This window comes from Passer montanus, unplaced genomic scaffold, assembly GCF_014805655.1.
Source record: "Passer montanus isolate IOZ18808 unplaced genomic scaffold, ASM1480565v1 scaffold61, whole genome shotgun sequence".
Lineage (NCBI taxonomy): Eukaryota > Metazoa > Chordata > Aves > Passeriformes > Passeridae > Passer > Passer montanus.
In genome coordinates, this window is record NW_024371149.1 from 1,430,914 (window position 1) to 1,446,246 (window position 15,333).

Below are 15,333 nucleotides of genomic sequence, written 5' to 3' on the forward strand. Positions count from 1 at the left end.
ATAAGATGGGGGAATGTCACGCACACAAAGGCTGCTGTATTTTACCCTTGGAAAGATGTCAAGAGGATCTGCATAATACTTTGTACAGACAACCCAGTGAGCAGACCATGTGCCAAATGGAGAGTTTATGTATAAATGAATACCCATATAGACATATAAATGTCTCTGCTTTTCAACGTGAATCCGAAAAAAAAGTAGGAGATGACAATCCAGATTTTCTTGCTGGCTTCCCCTTTCACCCCCATCCTCCCCAAAGGTGTCATTTAAAATTGTTATTTATATTCCTAAGGGTTAAATTCAGGAATGTTCTTGGGATGTGCGGCAATTTACGGCGTGCTTGCGGAGCGTTTGCAGTACTTGCCCGTGTCAATTAAAGACAAGCCACGAATGTCTTCAGCGGAAAAACCCACGCCGCGGTCCCCGATGTTTATTTCACGCTCCCTCAGCGCGTTTCCATGCCAGCTCCCCCCTCCCGCGCCGTGCGCATCCCCGGGCACCTGCTGCTGCAGCTCAACCGCCTCCCGCGAGCCCCGAGCGCGCCCCGCTCCCTCTCTCCCTCCCCCCACCGCGGCTGCGGAGAGCGCGGCGCGGCGGCGATGGACGCGCCAGGGCCGGCGGGACTTGTTGGACCGGCAGCTCCCCGGCGCGGCCGGGCACCGCCTCGCCGCCACCTGTGAAGCGCCCGCCTCGGCACACAGTCCCCGCTCCCGCCTCGCCGTCCTCCGCTTTGATGCGCCCCCGGAGCGGCCGCGGCTGCGGGCGCGGGGCCGTCGCGTCCCCCGGCGGCACAGAGGGAGGGGCGGGAGCCGGCGGCGCCGCTGCGCGTGTGGGAGCAACAGCCTGAGCGACAGCCGGGCCCTGGAGGGAGCTCCCGAAGGATGGGCGAGGAGGCGGCGGCAGCGGCAGCGCACGCACAGATGGGCCAGCGGAGGATGAATTAGGAGCCACAGGAGGCTGCTGCTGGCACCGAGGGGGGAAGAAGAGAGGAAGGGGCTGGACTTGAAAGAGGAGGAGGAGGAGGGTGCTCGGGGTGGGGGTGACTGAGTATCGCTGATAACAAGTTAAAGACTAATAACAATAATAACAGACCACCTCCGGGAGGATCCGCGGCCGAGGCTGAGTGAGGGATCCCCGCTGAGGCCAGCGGGGTCGCAGCGCTGGGTATCTCGGAGAGACGCTCAGAGGCATCAGTTTGTGGTGGTGGTGGATGATTTTTTTTGGGGGGTGGGCGGGGTAGGGGCTGTGTATGCGGGAGAAGGAAGGGGTGGGAATCTGAGGAGGAGACTATATTTTTATTATTATTTTTAATTTTTTTCTAATATTATTTTCGCCGTACAAAGAGGACGCTCGGAATTCACCGGCCTGTCGGCTCCCGAGAGGGACCCGGGAATTGTGCGGCCGCTTTTCTTCACCTGCTTTTTTTTTTTTTTTGGTTGTTTGTTTGTTTGATTGGTTTGGTTTTTTTGTTTGTTTTGACTGGGGGCTTTTTATTTTTATTACTCTCCTTATCCTTCCCCGCTGAGCAGCGGCGGCAGCAGCAATATGGCTGGTGATGGGCTTTTTGGGGGGCGCTGGCGGCGGGAGGAGCTCTCGGAAGCCCCTGCGCGCCCGGCTCGCTGTTAGCTATGGCAAATGGCAGCGGCGGCGGCTCCTACCCGGGCGGCAGCGGCAGCGGCATTAGAATGAGTAACAATATCAACGCCAACAATCTCAACACAGACTCGTCCTCCTCCCCCGTCAATGTGCCCAAGATGGATGCGCTCATCATCCCGGTGACCATGGAGGTGCCCTGCGATAGCCGCGGACAGCGCATGTGGTGGGCTTTCCTCGCCTCATCCATGGTTACTTTCTTTGGGGGACTGTTTATCATCCTGCTGTGGAGGACCCTCAAGTACCTGTGGACTGTCTGCTGCCACTGCGGGGTCAAAAACAAGGTAACTCCCCCTTCCCTTCCCTTCCCCTGCTGCTGCCGGTGATGGTTCGGTGCGGTGGTGCTGAGGAGGAGCAGGAGCCCAGCCTTGGGCACCAGGACACCTGGGCGAGGTGGCGGCGGACGCCGATGGCACTGTGCTGATGGCAGTGTGCTGATGGCAGTGTGCTGGCTGCTCTTGGCTTCGGGCTGCCGGGAGCTGCAGCGTGGGCAGCGGAGCCGGGCTGAGGTGCAGGGTGCAGTCCCGAGGCGCCTCCCCGGTCCCCCTGCTCTGTCCCACGGCACGCAGGCGAAAACTCACTCGTTTTCGTGTGGTGGCATGAAAGTTACACCTGGTGTGCGACGCTCTGTCCGGGAGGCACACGCCGGTGTGGTGGGATGGAGCAGATCAGAAGTTTATATGCACCCTTGGGGCCTCGTGTGATGGGGTGGGAGCTTGCATATCCTGATCTAAAGAGGCACACGCTGGTGTGGTGGGACGGAGCAGATCAGAAGTTTTATATGCACCCTTGGGGCCTCGTGTGATGGGGTGGGAGCTTGCATATCCTGATCTAAACTCTTGGTTGCCTTGTGGAATGAGAAACTTGGGCAAAATTTAATGGGTCAATTTCTCACTCAGCTGGGTCTTTACAAAGCTAGTTCCATTCCCTGAAAATGTTTGACGTTTCTGCTTGTTAAATTAAGTGTATCTATCCAGAAGTATTCTTTACATTTGTAAGTATTCTCTTAACCTAAGTGTGAAGTCTTTGAGGCAGCCTTTTCTGCCCCTTTGATTTTTGCATATTTCCAGCTGGAAGAAAGCATAGTATGTGAAATAAGTTCAGTTTCTGCTTTGAAGGGTCTATTTTCAAACCAAAGCTAAGAACTTGCTGAAGTCCAGACTTTCGTTTTTGATTACGAAAAATGAGATTGAAAGTGTTACCACTCTGTATTGTGAAAGTGTATTTTGACAGACCCCAAAATAGACCAGCAACTGGAGTTTCTCCCCTTCCCTTTTCACATTTTTTGAATTACAAATGGAATAATATCTGCTTCAGTTATTCCTGGCACACAGACACCCACAAAAACACACACACCTTTTAATATATGGTTGCTAGGTTGCTGGTTTGCTTTGACGTACAGTGAACTGTCTTCCCCTTTCTGCTGTCCCCTCCCCCCTGAACACACAGCACATACACCAGCTCTGTGGAGGGCCCGGCAATTAGGGGAAGCCAGGAACAGAGTTAGAGCATGAGAAGTTATGGTACTTGTCTGTTGTGTAGTTTGGGTTGCCTAAATGAACCTCCACATTCCAGCTGGAAGTTAAACTCATGCAGTGAACTTGCCTATCTATGGAAGGAGTGATTGCTAAAGTTAAGGAATAAAAGCTTTTAAGTCAGCCTTAAGCGTCAGGAATCCTATCAGGCAGCACCACTTTTCTGTAGGCTTTTTTTTTCATTCAAAATCAAACCTGAACTGTCTTAGAGAGGTGTTAGCCAGGTATGATGACACAGCTCTAATGAATTTGTGATAATAAGACACTATTTCCTACAGAAGTAAAAGGCAATTTTCAAGGAAGGGTGAGTAGTGAAGACTTAAGCTTTGGTTTTGTTGTGTATTTAGCATTTCTGCCTCCACAGAATGAAACGAATCTACAAGTGCTTTCAGGGATCTTGACAAAAAAGAAAAATCTGCGTGTTATTACCTCATGCTTCTTCCCTTGAGAGAGTAAAAAGTTAGAGGCTTGTATGCAGACTTCCTATGCATGGTTTCTTGATGGGTACTGTTGGTCAGATAGTCCATTGTTGGGACACAGTCAGATAAAGCAGATTAGTCATTTCTTAACCAGTATAGAAAGATATGTGCAAATTGTTTTTAAAACCTCTTGGGCTAAATGTGGCTGTTTAGTAGCAGGCTTTGGTGAGGGGTTAAAACACTTCCAGTCCCTAGAGTTTCATGTACTATGACTATGGCAGGTTGTAAGATTTCAGTTTATTTCATCTTTGAAACTGAAGTAGTTCCATGAATGTCATTCCCTGGGGCAGGAGGATAAAGGGCTCTGCAGGTAGGGGGAGATATATGTCTCCTTTTGGATCCTATTTGTTCCTGTTATAAGGATTTTCAAGACTCTGGCAAAGAAGAACTTTCAAGGGCTGATCCTGAATTCCTTATAAGATAAAATGGGGAATTGGAGGGAATTCTGTGTGTGCAAGAACATTAGTTATAACTAGCTATTGCAAAATACTTTTCTAGTATTTAAGGTATAAAGGCTGACTGAAGTAACAACTGGAATTATCTGAAACTTTGCTGTTATCAAGCACATACTTTGCTGCTTGGTGAGTTGGGAAAAGCTGTCGAGGCTGCTGGAGAGAACTGTGCATGCATATATACACTGTGTCGACTCTATTGGGCCTGCTGCAAAAGCAGTTTTAGAAGAAGTAGCTCCTCCTACTGCAGGATTGAAGAAGTTTTCTGCATGTTAGGAGCTTTCCTTTCCTCTGCTGCCTCCTCTGTTGCTCCACAGGTTGCAGGGGAGTTGGGCTGTCCAGCATCATCTCACTATCTACACAAAGAGCAGTCCCAGTGAGCGAGCTGAGAGAAATCTTCCTCATGTCTACTTTCCGTGGCCTCTTATTGAATAATTCACATATATATGTGAATAATTCAGAGTTACTGTGCTAACACTCATGTCTGTTTCTGTTATTGCAAAGAACTGCAAAAAGTTTCCTTTTTTTCCTCCCTGCTACATTCTAAGCATGACATTGTATCCCATGGATTTGTCGATGATTGTTTGGGATGTAAAACTTTTTAATGACTTTGTAGGAGGATTTAGAGTGTGGTTTGTTTGGAGTGTCCCACTCTTCAACTCATTTAATTTAAAGCCAGAATTTAAAACCATGATAGAAACAGTTTATTACTTTGTGGTATGAAATGTCATTAATTTTTTTTCCCTTGGAGATAAGAAAGTCAAGATACTGTAAGTCAAGAATATGAAAACTGCTAACAGAATTATCAACACTGTCCCTTAAAATTCCATATTTAATTTATGTAATTGTTTATGACTAGAACATCACTCTTCATCATGTACTAAAAATGATTGTTGAAGTTTTAGGATTTTCATGCTCCATACTTGCTTTGTGAATTGGCATTAAAAAAGTAACTGCCCAAAAAAATGGAAATCTTTACCTTTGTTGTCAGTGTTTCGTGTAGTGTGACAGCCATTACTATCAGAGCCCTTGTATTTCTTTCTTTAATATGGTATATAATTTTAGATGCAATTTTTCAAAATTAGCTACAGTCTATTTGCAACCAGCCTTGAAAAATGCTGGTTTTATTCTCAGTGTTTACATTTAGTAGCGCTTAGATACTGCTAAATAACTTGTCTGGTCATTGCTTGTGTTTTCTCCCTTGACCGACTAATTTCTGTTTGTGTATGAAAAGTAGAATGTGAGATTAAACTTCATTGGGTTGGACTCTGACATTAATTGTTCTTGTTTGTGGTAACAGCAGGAAAATAAAATAAATATGCATGGTAATGTACACATAGGGGATAAATGCATATTATACAATCTATAGTTATTTTGGTTATATGGATTTGCCTCTGTCTATGCTCCTGGAGGGCATTTTCTGCTCACATTATCTGTTATGGCTTTGAACAAACTCTAAAACCATGAAGAAGTGGAATGAGAAAGCACAGGTTTGCGGCACAGGCAGCTCCTGGAGCTGGTCAGTGCAGAATCAAATGGAATTTGTTTCCTTTTGAAGAATATGATACCAGACCCTTTATTGCTGCTCCTTGGCTCCCCAGTGAAGGGTACCTCTTATGGACCTTATGTCATCAGGCTCTAGCAGGTAGAATACATCCTTATTGGGATGCTTTCAGTGTTTTGGAAGAGCTTTTCCTCCCCACAACCCAGGGCTTGTACACATAACAAATGAAATTATGATTATAGGTAGCAGTTGTTAGCCTGAACTTACAAGCCTTAATGGTCTTCTTTGACTTTGGTCTATGTATTTTTGAAATGTGGTGTTACGCAGTGCTTTTTACTCAGTAGAAACCAAGCAACATTTCCATTTGTTTTGAACAGAAAAAAACTTGGTTTTGCTGGAAATGCAATATTTGCAGAAGTCGTCTTTGAAAAGTTAAGAATTTCAACCTAGAATTCTAAAGCCTGAGAAAATTTGTAAGGGGAAAAATTTAAGTGGTCCATAAAACAAGCGGTATTCATTCCAAGCTGGCTCGAGTGTGGGCAAGGCTTGTTGGTTTCTGAGCAATACCTGTGTAAACGTCCTCTCCAAATAAAGAAGAGGAGTTGAAGTGTGATCTGTTGAGAAAAGTTTGAGCGTCCATTGGAAGACACGTGTGGACACCTAATGCAGGAGATCCCTTCATTTAAATCCGTGCGTGGAATCGTCACCTCGACTCTGGGAGATGAGCTGGGCAGCAGCGTATGATGGACAACTGGGAGGCTCAGGGGATTAGCGGGAACTGTAATGCATTTTGCTGCTGGGTCACATGCACAGCCTGGCTCAGTCCTTCCTGTCTCATGGCTGTCAGGTGGTCTGCACGCACTTACTCCGTGAGAGCCTCACCAGACAGGTTGCCAGTGAGAGGTGGCCATGGTGGAGAGGTCAAGGTCTGAGAGAAAAGGCACTCGCAGCCCTTTGCAGGTGCTGTTTCTCCAAGCAGAGATGGGCGCTGGTGTGGAGGGGTGTATGCTGCTGTTTTCCATGCTCTGAAAAGGAAGATACTTCTGGCTCTCTGGAGCTTAGAAAGGGTTTCACATTTTATAAATGCATGCTAAATAAAATAGGTTTCTGCATGCAGAAAAGAGAATGTACAGACAAGGATTTAACTCGTAAACCAAACAGTCTCAACCAAAATGTTATTTTGGTATAGTATCATACTTACTTTGAAGGCTTTGCAGCACATAGATTTAAGGAGAACATCTGCATGCAAAAAGAACTTGAAAATCTCACATCTGCAAATCTGTAAGTGCTGGTTGAAAACCATTAGATTTCACTTTTTTCCCAGTTTAGCTCAATAGAAGAAATGCCTGTAATAGCAAACAAAAAGCTTTTAAATAACACTGATCTGTGCACTCAGTTTGGATGCACTGGGATTTCTGAATGCAGAATGAGGGCAGTTTACAGCCCCAGAGACAGAAACACTGAATATTTAGAGAGTACTTGCCCTAAGTATAATCTCTGCAGGAATGGGATCTAATGATTATAATTAAAACCAGCAATGATGGTACTTGTATGTCCTGTATTATTGCAAGAAAGTGGATTGTGAATTTTAGTCATTGAGTGTCCTTCCTGGGACAAATCCTAAAAAGAAGCTGTAATCTCTAGTCAGGTGCAGCACAGAGCAGCAGTCAAGTGTTCCTTCTGAGATTGGCTCTTCTGTGGAATCCAACTCAGAGTGGCAAAAGTTTATATGAATTTCAGGGCTGGCTGGTGATAATTCCTCAGCAGGATCAGGCTGTAGTTCAGCAGCAGCAAGGCATCCTGTAGCGTGAAGTTGGTAGGGCAGCAGTCACTGGGGAGGTATAAACATGAAAATAACACTAGATGAAATTGGGGGACAGGGTGTGCCTTTGGTTCTACTAAACATACCTTGTCACATTGCATAAAATTGTATTTTACATGTATGAAAATCAATGAATTATCAGAGGGATAATTCACTGAGGAGGGCACAGTGAATGCAGCTTGTGGAGATTTTCTGAGGGAAAGATAGCTGAACCATTATGTGTGGGTGTTAATGGTTAAAAAATATTTTTCTCCTACACATATGATTTTAGTGGCAAAAGGAAAGGAGCTACACTTTAAAAAGCTGTGTTTCTGTAATGGGTTTATTGCTGCTACATGGCTGAAGGTTTAGAATCATAGAATAGCTTGAGCTGGGAAGGAGCTGTAAGAATCATTGAGTCCAGTTCCCTGTTCCTTGCAGGAATACAATGCCCGACTGGGAAATAAGCGCAAAACTCTGTTAGATCACAAGACTACACTGGCATTTATGCAAAATTGCACAGGGCTAAATACATCAGATCCAAATTAGACCTCCTGGTTTGTCAGTGTGGGACACTCAGGTCACCCTGGGTCACAGTGGAGGGTGGAAAAGCAGCAGAGTCTGAGTAAATGAGAAGGAATGATACCTCTCTTCCACGCCTGTCAGAGACATACTGGTCAGGAAGGGCCCATTTTGAATCCTCATGGTATTTATAGCCTGAGAATACATCGGGTTTGCATCTTTGAGAGGAACACTTCATTTCCATATATAGTATACATGGTTCTGTTTAAATGAATGTGCTGCCACTGAAATGTGTTGAGTTCCTTTGCTTTGCGATGATCTATTGCATGAATTTGTCTGTTTGAGAGGTACAGAAACAAGAGAGGTCTGTTGAAATAGAGGGAAGCAGTCCTAATAATTTCAATGGCTTTGGACTCAGGCCTGGATGTTCAGTGTCCTAGATGAATCAGATTAAAAAAAATAATTCTAATGTTAACATTTTAAGCTTTTAAAAGCTTTTTTCTTTTATTGTAGCAAGTTGTATTTACTTGGTTTGTGGCCATTATGTCTGAGATTTCAACATTAGAAACATAATATTTAAAAGTCACACATGGTATGTTTCCCTTCCAGTCAAGAATTATGCCTTCTGCCAGGCTCCCCTGGGGAATCAAAAGTTGAGTGCTTGAATGGCTGATAATATCCTATAAGGGCGTCTCTCCTGCAAGCTGATGTGCAATGGTAAATATTGGCTCTTTTTTTAGAACTGCAGTAAGTGCACATTTAGTGGAACTGGCAGAGGTCCCTTGCCCCATGGATCACCTGCAGAACAGACACATGTGCAGCTGCAGCCCTGAGTCCTGGAAACCTTTTTGCATGTCTTGACCTTCATTACCTAAGTTACGTATCAGAACTGGTAACGTGGAGTGGAGAAAATACCCTAAACTCATCATCCCTAGGACGCAAAAATGGGGAGGAGTACTGTAACCTTGTCAACAACTGCAGCATCACACAACAACTGAACAGCTGATTGCTGTAACAGTTAAATACAGGTCTACCCTCTTGTTTTTTATTGCTATTTATATAATAAATTGTTAATACAGTTTTGCTTCCTCTTTGTCCAAGCAAATGATGACTAAATGTTTTGGCATACTTGGTTATATTTAATTCTTTTTCACTGTATCTTTTACATTTTTGTCAAATGGCCTAGCCCTTCTTTTTTTTTAGCTAAAAAGGTGACTCATTTTAATATACTGTTACTATTATAATTATTAGTAGTGATATTAACTTTAGCATTGCTGGTGTTGGATTAATTTTCTATCTTAAATATAGGGAAAACATTGACACAGATATGTCTAAAAAACTGAAAATTGCGACATTAATATTGCAAAAATAAAGAGAAATGTATTAGAATGATTCTTTGTTTAAGCATCTTGTAAGTTGTCTAGTATAAACTCTGTTCAACTAATTTTAGTTGTGATTACGCACAGATATTTTGCAGGACAGAAGTTGGAATGGGGTACTGGCCTCTGTGACCTATAGTGGTCCTAGTTGGTGTAGACCACTTCAGGTGCTTCAGATCAGGTGACTTTGGCTAGAAGTGATTTGACATCACTTTTTTTTTAAAGTGAGTTTGCAGATCAACAGGCAGAAGGTTTGTGTTGTTCTTACATTTTCTAGGTTATCATACTAAAAGTTTTTTTTCATAAAGAACCTGACAAACTCCACTTAGGTTTTGAAGACTGAAGGAAAAAAATCTCCTTTTTCCTTTTCCTTTATTCCAAGAACAGCTTAGGTAGGAGAAAATATTGCAGAGTCTGTCTGTATGTGGTGCAAACCTTTTTGCCCGTGAGGGATTTTTTTAATGCTTTGATTATGCACTTTTGATAGATTGAGAAGTTTTTTCCAGCATTTGGTGTAGTTTCCTCATATTATAAATATACAATACACTTACACCTAAAGGCTTTTGATTCCCTCAGGATCAGAAACAGGGGACTACTGGCTTTATGTTTGCATTATTTTCATATTACTTAAGACTCTCAGCTATAAACTTTCTTCTTTTCTTTCACCCTTTATGGGTCTGGCTTCTGGTTTAAAGCCATAGAAAATTTTACCTGACTAAATGCTGGTTTTCCTCCTTTGACACTGCTTTAGATGTATAACTTCTGGTGTCTTCTTGTTAGAAGAGCTGAATTTGTATTAGAGAGCTCTTGTTTATGAAAGAAAACAAAAAACTTCACGGTTTTGATATTTGCAAAAATAAGTTTGGTTGCTTTGCTGGAATGTATCCCTAGGATATAATATGCTGGTAATAAATGCTGGTTTTCCTCCTTTGACACTGCTTTAGATGTATAACTTCTGGTGTCTTCTTGTTAGAAGAGCTGAATTTGTATTAGAGAGCTCTTGTTCATGAAAGAAAACAAATAACTTCACGGTTTTGATATTTGCAAAAATAAGTTTGGTTGCTTTGCTGGAATGTATCCCTAGGATATAATAAAATTTTAATTTATAAAAGTGGAAAATGCTGTCCAACATGTGAAGCTTCAGTTCTGCCTGTATGATGTAAGTGATCAAGTTTTAATGTTAACTTGGATGATATGTACAATAGGAAAACTGTGGTATCTTTGTGTTGCCAACTGAATGATTCTGGGAATGACGGAAAAAAGTGTTTGCTTTTTCTTATTTCCAATTTGTGGTATTCTGTTTGTTATTAAGTTATGCATAATTTTTAAAGAAAACTTACACAGCAGTTATTTAGGTTAATGTATGAAACTTACATCACTTCCACAAAATACCTGTTTAGACATCAACATTTCTATTTCAGATCTTAATAAAGTCTTAATCTGAATTGATTTCAGTCAGTTTCAGTTCATTTCAGAAAGAGATATTGTTCTTAAAAACTTTTTTTCTCTATCAAGATGTTTGTTCATGAACATTTTTAAAAATTTAATGTTGACTTACACATCATATTCTGGACTTGAGTTGGGTTTACTTAATCCCTTGGCTTCTCTGTATATATATAGGGGAAGGTAGGCAAGTGTTTGTAAAGTTATGCACTGTTTTAAAGCTCCATAAAGCAATACTGTCTCTTGCATTAACATCTAATATTCTTAATTTTAATTTTCTTTTAGCTAAGAGGTTGATACATACCTAGTAATAAAAAAAAATATTTTGAGCTGATTGCTCTTGGAAATAATTATAATAAAAATTAGGTTAAAAATAATTTTTCATGCTCTCCTTCAAAAAATGTTATCATTTCTGTGGCTTCAGTTTTTTTAATAAAACTGTATACAAACTTTTGTCTTTATTGACTGTCCATGTGATTTTTTGTCTTTGGGTTTTGTATTTTTTAAACTTTTTTTTCACTTTTTAAACAAAAAAAGCAGACACAGAATGTCATAGGCTTGTCCGTTTGCTTTTTATGCACAAATAAATAGAATAATCAGTTTTGAAGATTTCTGCTTGCAGCAGCTGAAGGCTGCTGCAGAAGGGACTCCAGACTTGCATCAGGTGCTGGAGAAAGTAAACCTGCTGAGCCACTAATTGTTAAAATCCTTCATTAATGATCCTCCAGGGTGTCGCTGTGTCTTTTTGGGAGGAGGGTCACATTGCAGTGAGTTGATTTAAGGAGTGTGGGCGGGTGTGTTGGAGGTGACTGGGTGATTGACAGAGCTCCAGACTGTCATCCAGCACTTAGCTGTGCTGCTCCTGAGTGCTCTGGAATATAGGGGCATACCAGTTTGTTTTAGAGCATAGCTGATTGCATGATTATTTGTGTGAAGGTGTCCAAGCTGCAATTTTGCAGTGTGTGCATCTATTTTATGATTTGGTATGAAGGTAATGTAAACCATACCTCATTTGATCTAATGCCTGTTGAAGTGAAGTTACACTTTTTTTAAACACAAATTTAACCCATCAGAACAAGTGAAATGTTTTCTTGCAGCAGAATTTTTTAATTTAGTCTTCTGATACTGGGCTTACTTGAGGTGCTGGTTTGACAGTGCAATAAATCCAGACTTTAATACTGTGAGACTTGCTGCAAGGTACCTGAGCTGTGTTGACTGGTAGGTAGTGGTAGCTCCACATCCTAAACCTTTCTATGTGTTTTAAGGCCTTTTCACTGAGTAGAAATGGTTTAATAGGTAAAAATGGAATGGTGAAAGGTTTAAAAAGAGAGGTTGTTCCATTATTGCCATGCTAAATATTGATTTTATGGTGTCCTTTGGAGTATGGGGTTTTGTTGTCTGGAACATGTAGCTAGACAACTTCTGAAAGTAAGCTCCAGCTTTCCCAGCGTGGTTAGGTGAATTCCCTCCAGGTGAGGCTATGTAGGGAGATGAGCTCCATCAGCACACCTGATCTGCTCCTCCTGTTCATGGGCCTGAAGTCCTGCAGCTGGGTTGAATTAGTCTTGAGGGTATAAATGCTGAAGTGCATTTATAGGTTCTTCACCCCTTTAATTATGTTGATGTTGGATGCCTGGTTTTACATTGTGAGCTTATTTGGGTTAATTGGGCTGCTAGCTAATAATTTGAAAGACCATAAATTCAAAGTATTAGATTATTAAAGCCACTGAGATTGGCTCAGCTGGTCAGAGTACAGTGTTTTCACCAAGATTGTGGGTTCAATCCCTGTGTGGGCCATTTGCTGAAGAGTTGGACTCCATGATCCATGTGGGTCCTTCCCAACTCAGAACATCTGTGATTCATTCTTTTTTTAAACAAGCCCAAACCCTTACAAATCAATTAATTTAAATTAAAAAAAAAACTTTAATTCAATGTAGATCTTGTAGCAAATGCTACATTTACAGAAGATATTTAAAAAGTCATCATTGTACTCTGCAGAATTTAATTATAGGTTGTTTCTGTTTGTCCCCTGGCTTCAGGCATTTGATTACAGCATATAGTCGAGTTAATGCTCTTCATCTCGCCAGATTTCTGAAAGTGAAAACATTAGATTCTTGTTTAGTTGTGTGACTTTTGTTGCTAAAACTTTGATGCAGTGTATCTGTTATGGAGACAGACCTCGGAGAATTGGCATCAGGTAGGAGTGGTGCAAGCTTGTTTGTGTTTTGTATTGATACATTTTAAGTAAAACTAATTCCTGTGCTGTGTTTCAATGCTTCTGTATCATTTAAGTTCTGTTTAGAGAGCTAAAAAGCTTAAGTTTTTTGTATCATTTTATGCAAGTGAGAAAATTCATTACTGGAGCTTAGGATATAATTGTGAAATGTTCCCCCCTATACAAGGAGCATTCTGCCTTCAAAAATTTGACTTAGCAATTTAGAAGATCTGAGCTATTTTTCTGTTGCAGTATTCTGAGGCCAGCTGGTTTTGCTGGCTTAGTTATGCCAGATCCTCTTACCAGCTTTGACCAAGGGGCAATGCTCTGCCCCATGCATCTTATGCTGTAAAAGCAGATAATAAGGAGAAAGCCAGGAGGGGAGGAGGACTGTCAAAGAAGTGATTTGTCCCAGCCCATGTAAAGCAACCTAGTGATTCAGATAATCTGATGATATAATTAACATGCATCCACTCACCCCTTTTGTTAAATTTGTGAAGGGAATGTAGTTTATGAGTTCTTTAGGGCAGTTACTATTTTAAAGAGCTCCAGGTAGTTACCAGTTGCTGTGCTGTTCCAAGTTCCTGTGAAGATGTATGTTTTACATGAGCAGGTGATAAAAGGAATTAAAAAAAAAAGCTTTAATTTGGACAGGATGAAATTTTACCTGTGATATATTGGGGAGTGTTTAAGAAGAGAAAAATAACATGATGGAGGGAATGAAGGCTGATGGCAAGAAGGAGGGATTCTGTCTAGTTAAATAAGCAGTGCATGATAGTCACTTTATATGCAGACACTTGGAATATGCTTGCTTCACTGCCATAAAAAAAAAATCAAACACAATTTTTGACTTCCCATACCTACATTGGACTTAAAGAATAATGTTACTTTTAGGCTCTAGGAAGGTTCCCAGTTAAACATATGCTTGTTGGTTTTACTATTTTTAGCTTCTTTGAGCAGCACGTGTTCTCCTGAGATATTTATTTGTGAATGTGGTATTCTGTTCTTAAAAGGAAAATCTCTCTCTGTCTAGATTCTTTTTCTGTATCCAAGAAAGGAAAGGACCAGGGTTCTTGCCCGTGCTTTACTTCTTGGAAATCCTAGGAGACAGGGTAAATTAATTAAATCTAAAATGGATCCATCTGGTAGTGCTAGCAATGCCAGGGGAGAACAGGTGAAAGAATCGGAGCCAAAGAAAACATATAGTGCATTATATAACATGTCAGGTTCTTTGGGACATATTGCTATCAGAAGGCTAATCTTGGTGTTAGGCTTTTTACTTTTTGTTTAATCTTGTTTTTAAATCAGAAGGTTAAGGGGGTAGTTTGAAATGCTTGTTTCTGTTCCATTGCTAAAAAAATAAATTTTTAAAAAATTATTAACAAAAGGCAAATGTATTTAGTGCAACATGTGAGAAACATGCCATTCCCTTTATGGGTTTGTGTGAAAATAAATGGGTTGACAGCATTTGAAACAAAAATGAAATGAAGTGAGTTTTGGAAAAATAATTTATCTTTTAAATTTAGAAAGCTGTTAGATGAAACAAAAATCAAGGAAGGTGTGGTGCCAACTCAGTTTTGCCCCCAAATTAAGAAGAAGAATACAAAAATATAAGAAGAATGCAAAATCTCTATGCAGACTTCTGTGTTGCCAAAATTACCTTGTTTAAATTCTCAGCAATATTTTCAAGGTAGTGATTGCATCACTGGGAATAGGAATATAAAAATGACTGTAAAAATTGAATTGTATTACCTGTTTTGGGAGGCATGAAAAGGTAAACAGTATAAATGCTGGGAAGAAGTGAATTAGATTAGAAAAGAAATGGCAGTGAAGAGATTAAGGGAGGGTGTCTGCTCGCAGCGCAGGGTTTGAGTTTGGCAGGGCTCCTCAGCACACATTCCCATTTCATTATGGCACCACTTTGACATGATTTCTGTGTCATTGCCTGTGCTGTGGGGCGTGTAGCTGAGAGAAGGCTGCTAATGTGCAGTCTCTGGGGAAATCTGTTTCATCAGGGCAGGTGCCTGGCCCTTTTGGCGTGACTTTGAAACAAGTGGAGAAAGTAGGCCATAGAGCTTTTTGGAACTTAGGAGCTTAGTAGCTAGATCTTTATCCAGCTTAAAAAAAAAAATCCATCTCATTAGGTACCTTTAAGTCAAATTCCATCCTTGTCTATAATTTTTTAAGCATCCTCTGTTCTTTTATTTCATGCTGCTTAAGGTTCACTTTTTTTTGGTAGTTTAAAAATCCCAACAAACCTCTGTGAGAACATTTCACATGAAGGTTGGAAGGAACATTCTTGTTTGTCTCACTTAAATTTGCATCTCTGAAGGGGAAGATTGTAGGTGGTTTG

General features: G+C 41.3%; 1 protein-coding gene across 42 annotated transcripts in view; it reads left to right on the top strand.

Moving 5' to 3' along the window:
• The first annotated feature begins 1,219 nt into the window (after positions 1 to 1,219).
• The window catches only part of KCNMA1 (potassium calcium-activated channel subfamily M alpha 1), a 421,949-nt gene continuing 407,835 nt past the window's right edge, over positions 1,220 to 15,333 (top strand). For 22 of the 42 annotated variants that reach the window (XM_039727454.1, XM_039727456.1, XM_039727466.1 and 19 more), the window contains exon 1: positions 1,221 to 1,934. In XM_039727454.1, coding sequence (XP_039583388.1) covers positions 1,626 to 1,934 — 309 coding nt within the window. In that variant the 5' untranslated portion in view covers positions 1,221 to 1,625. Of the gene's footprint in view, positions 1,935 to 15,333 lie in introns of all 42 variants that reach the window. The other 20 variants (XM_039727472.1, XM_039727473.1, XM_039727475.1 and 17 more) reach the window with 4 other exon arrangements.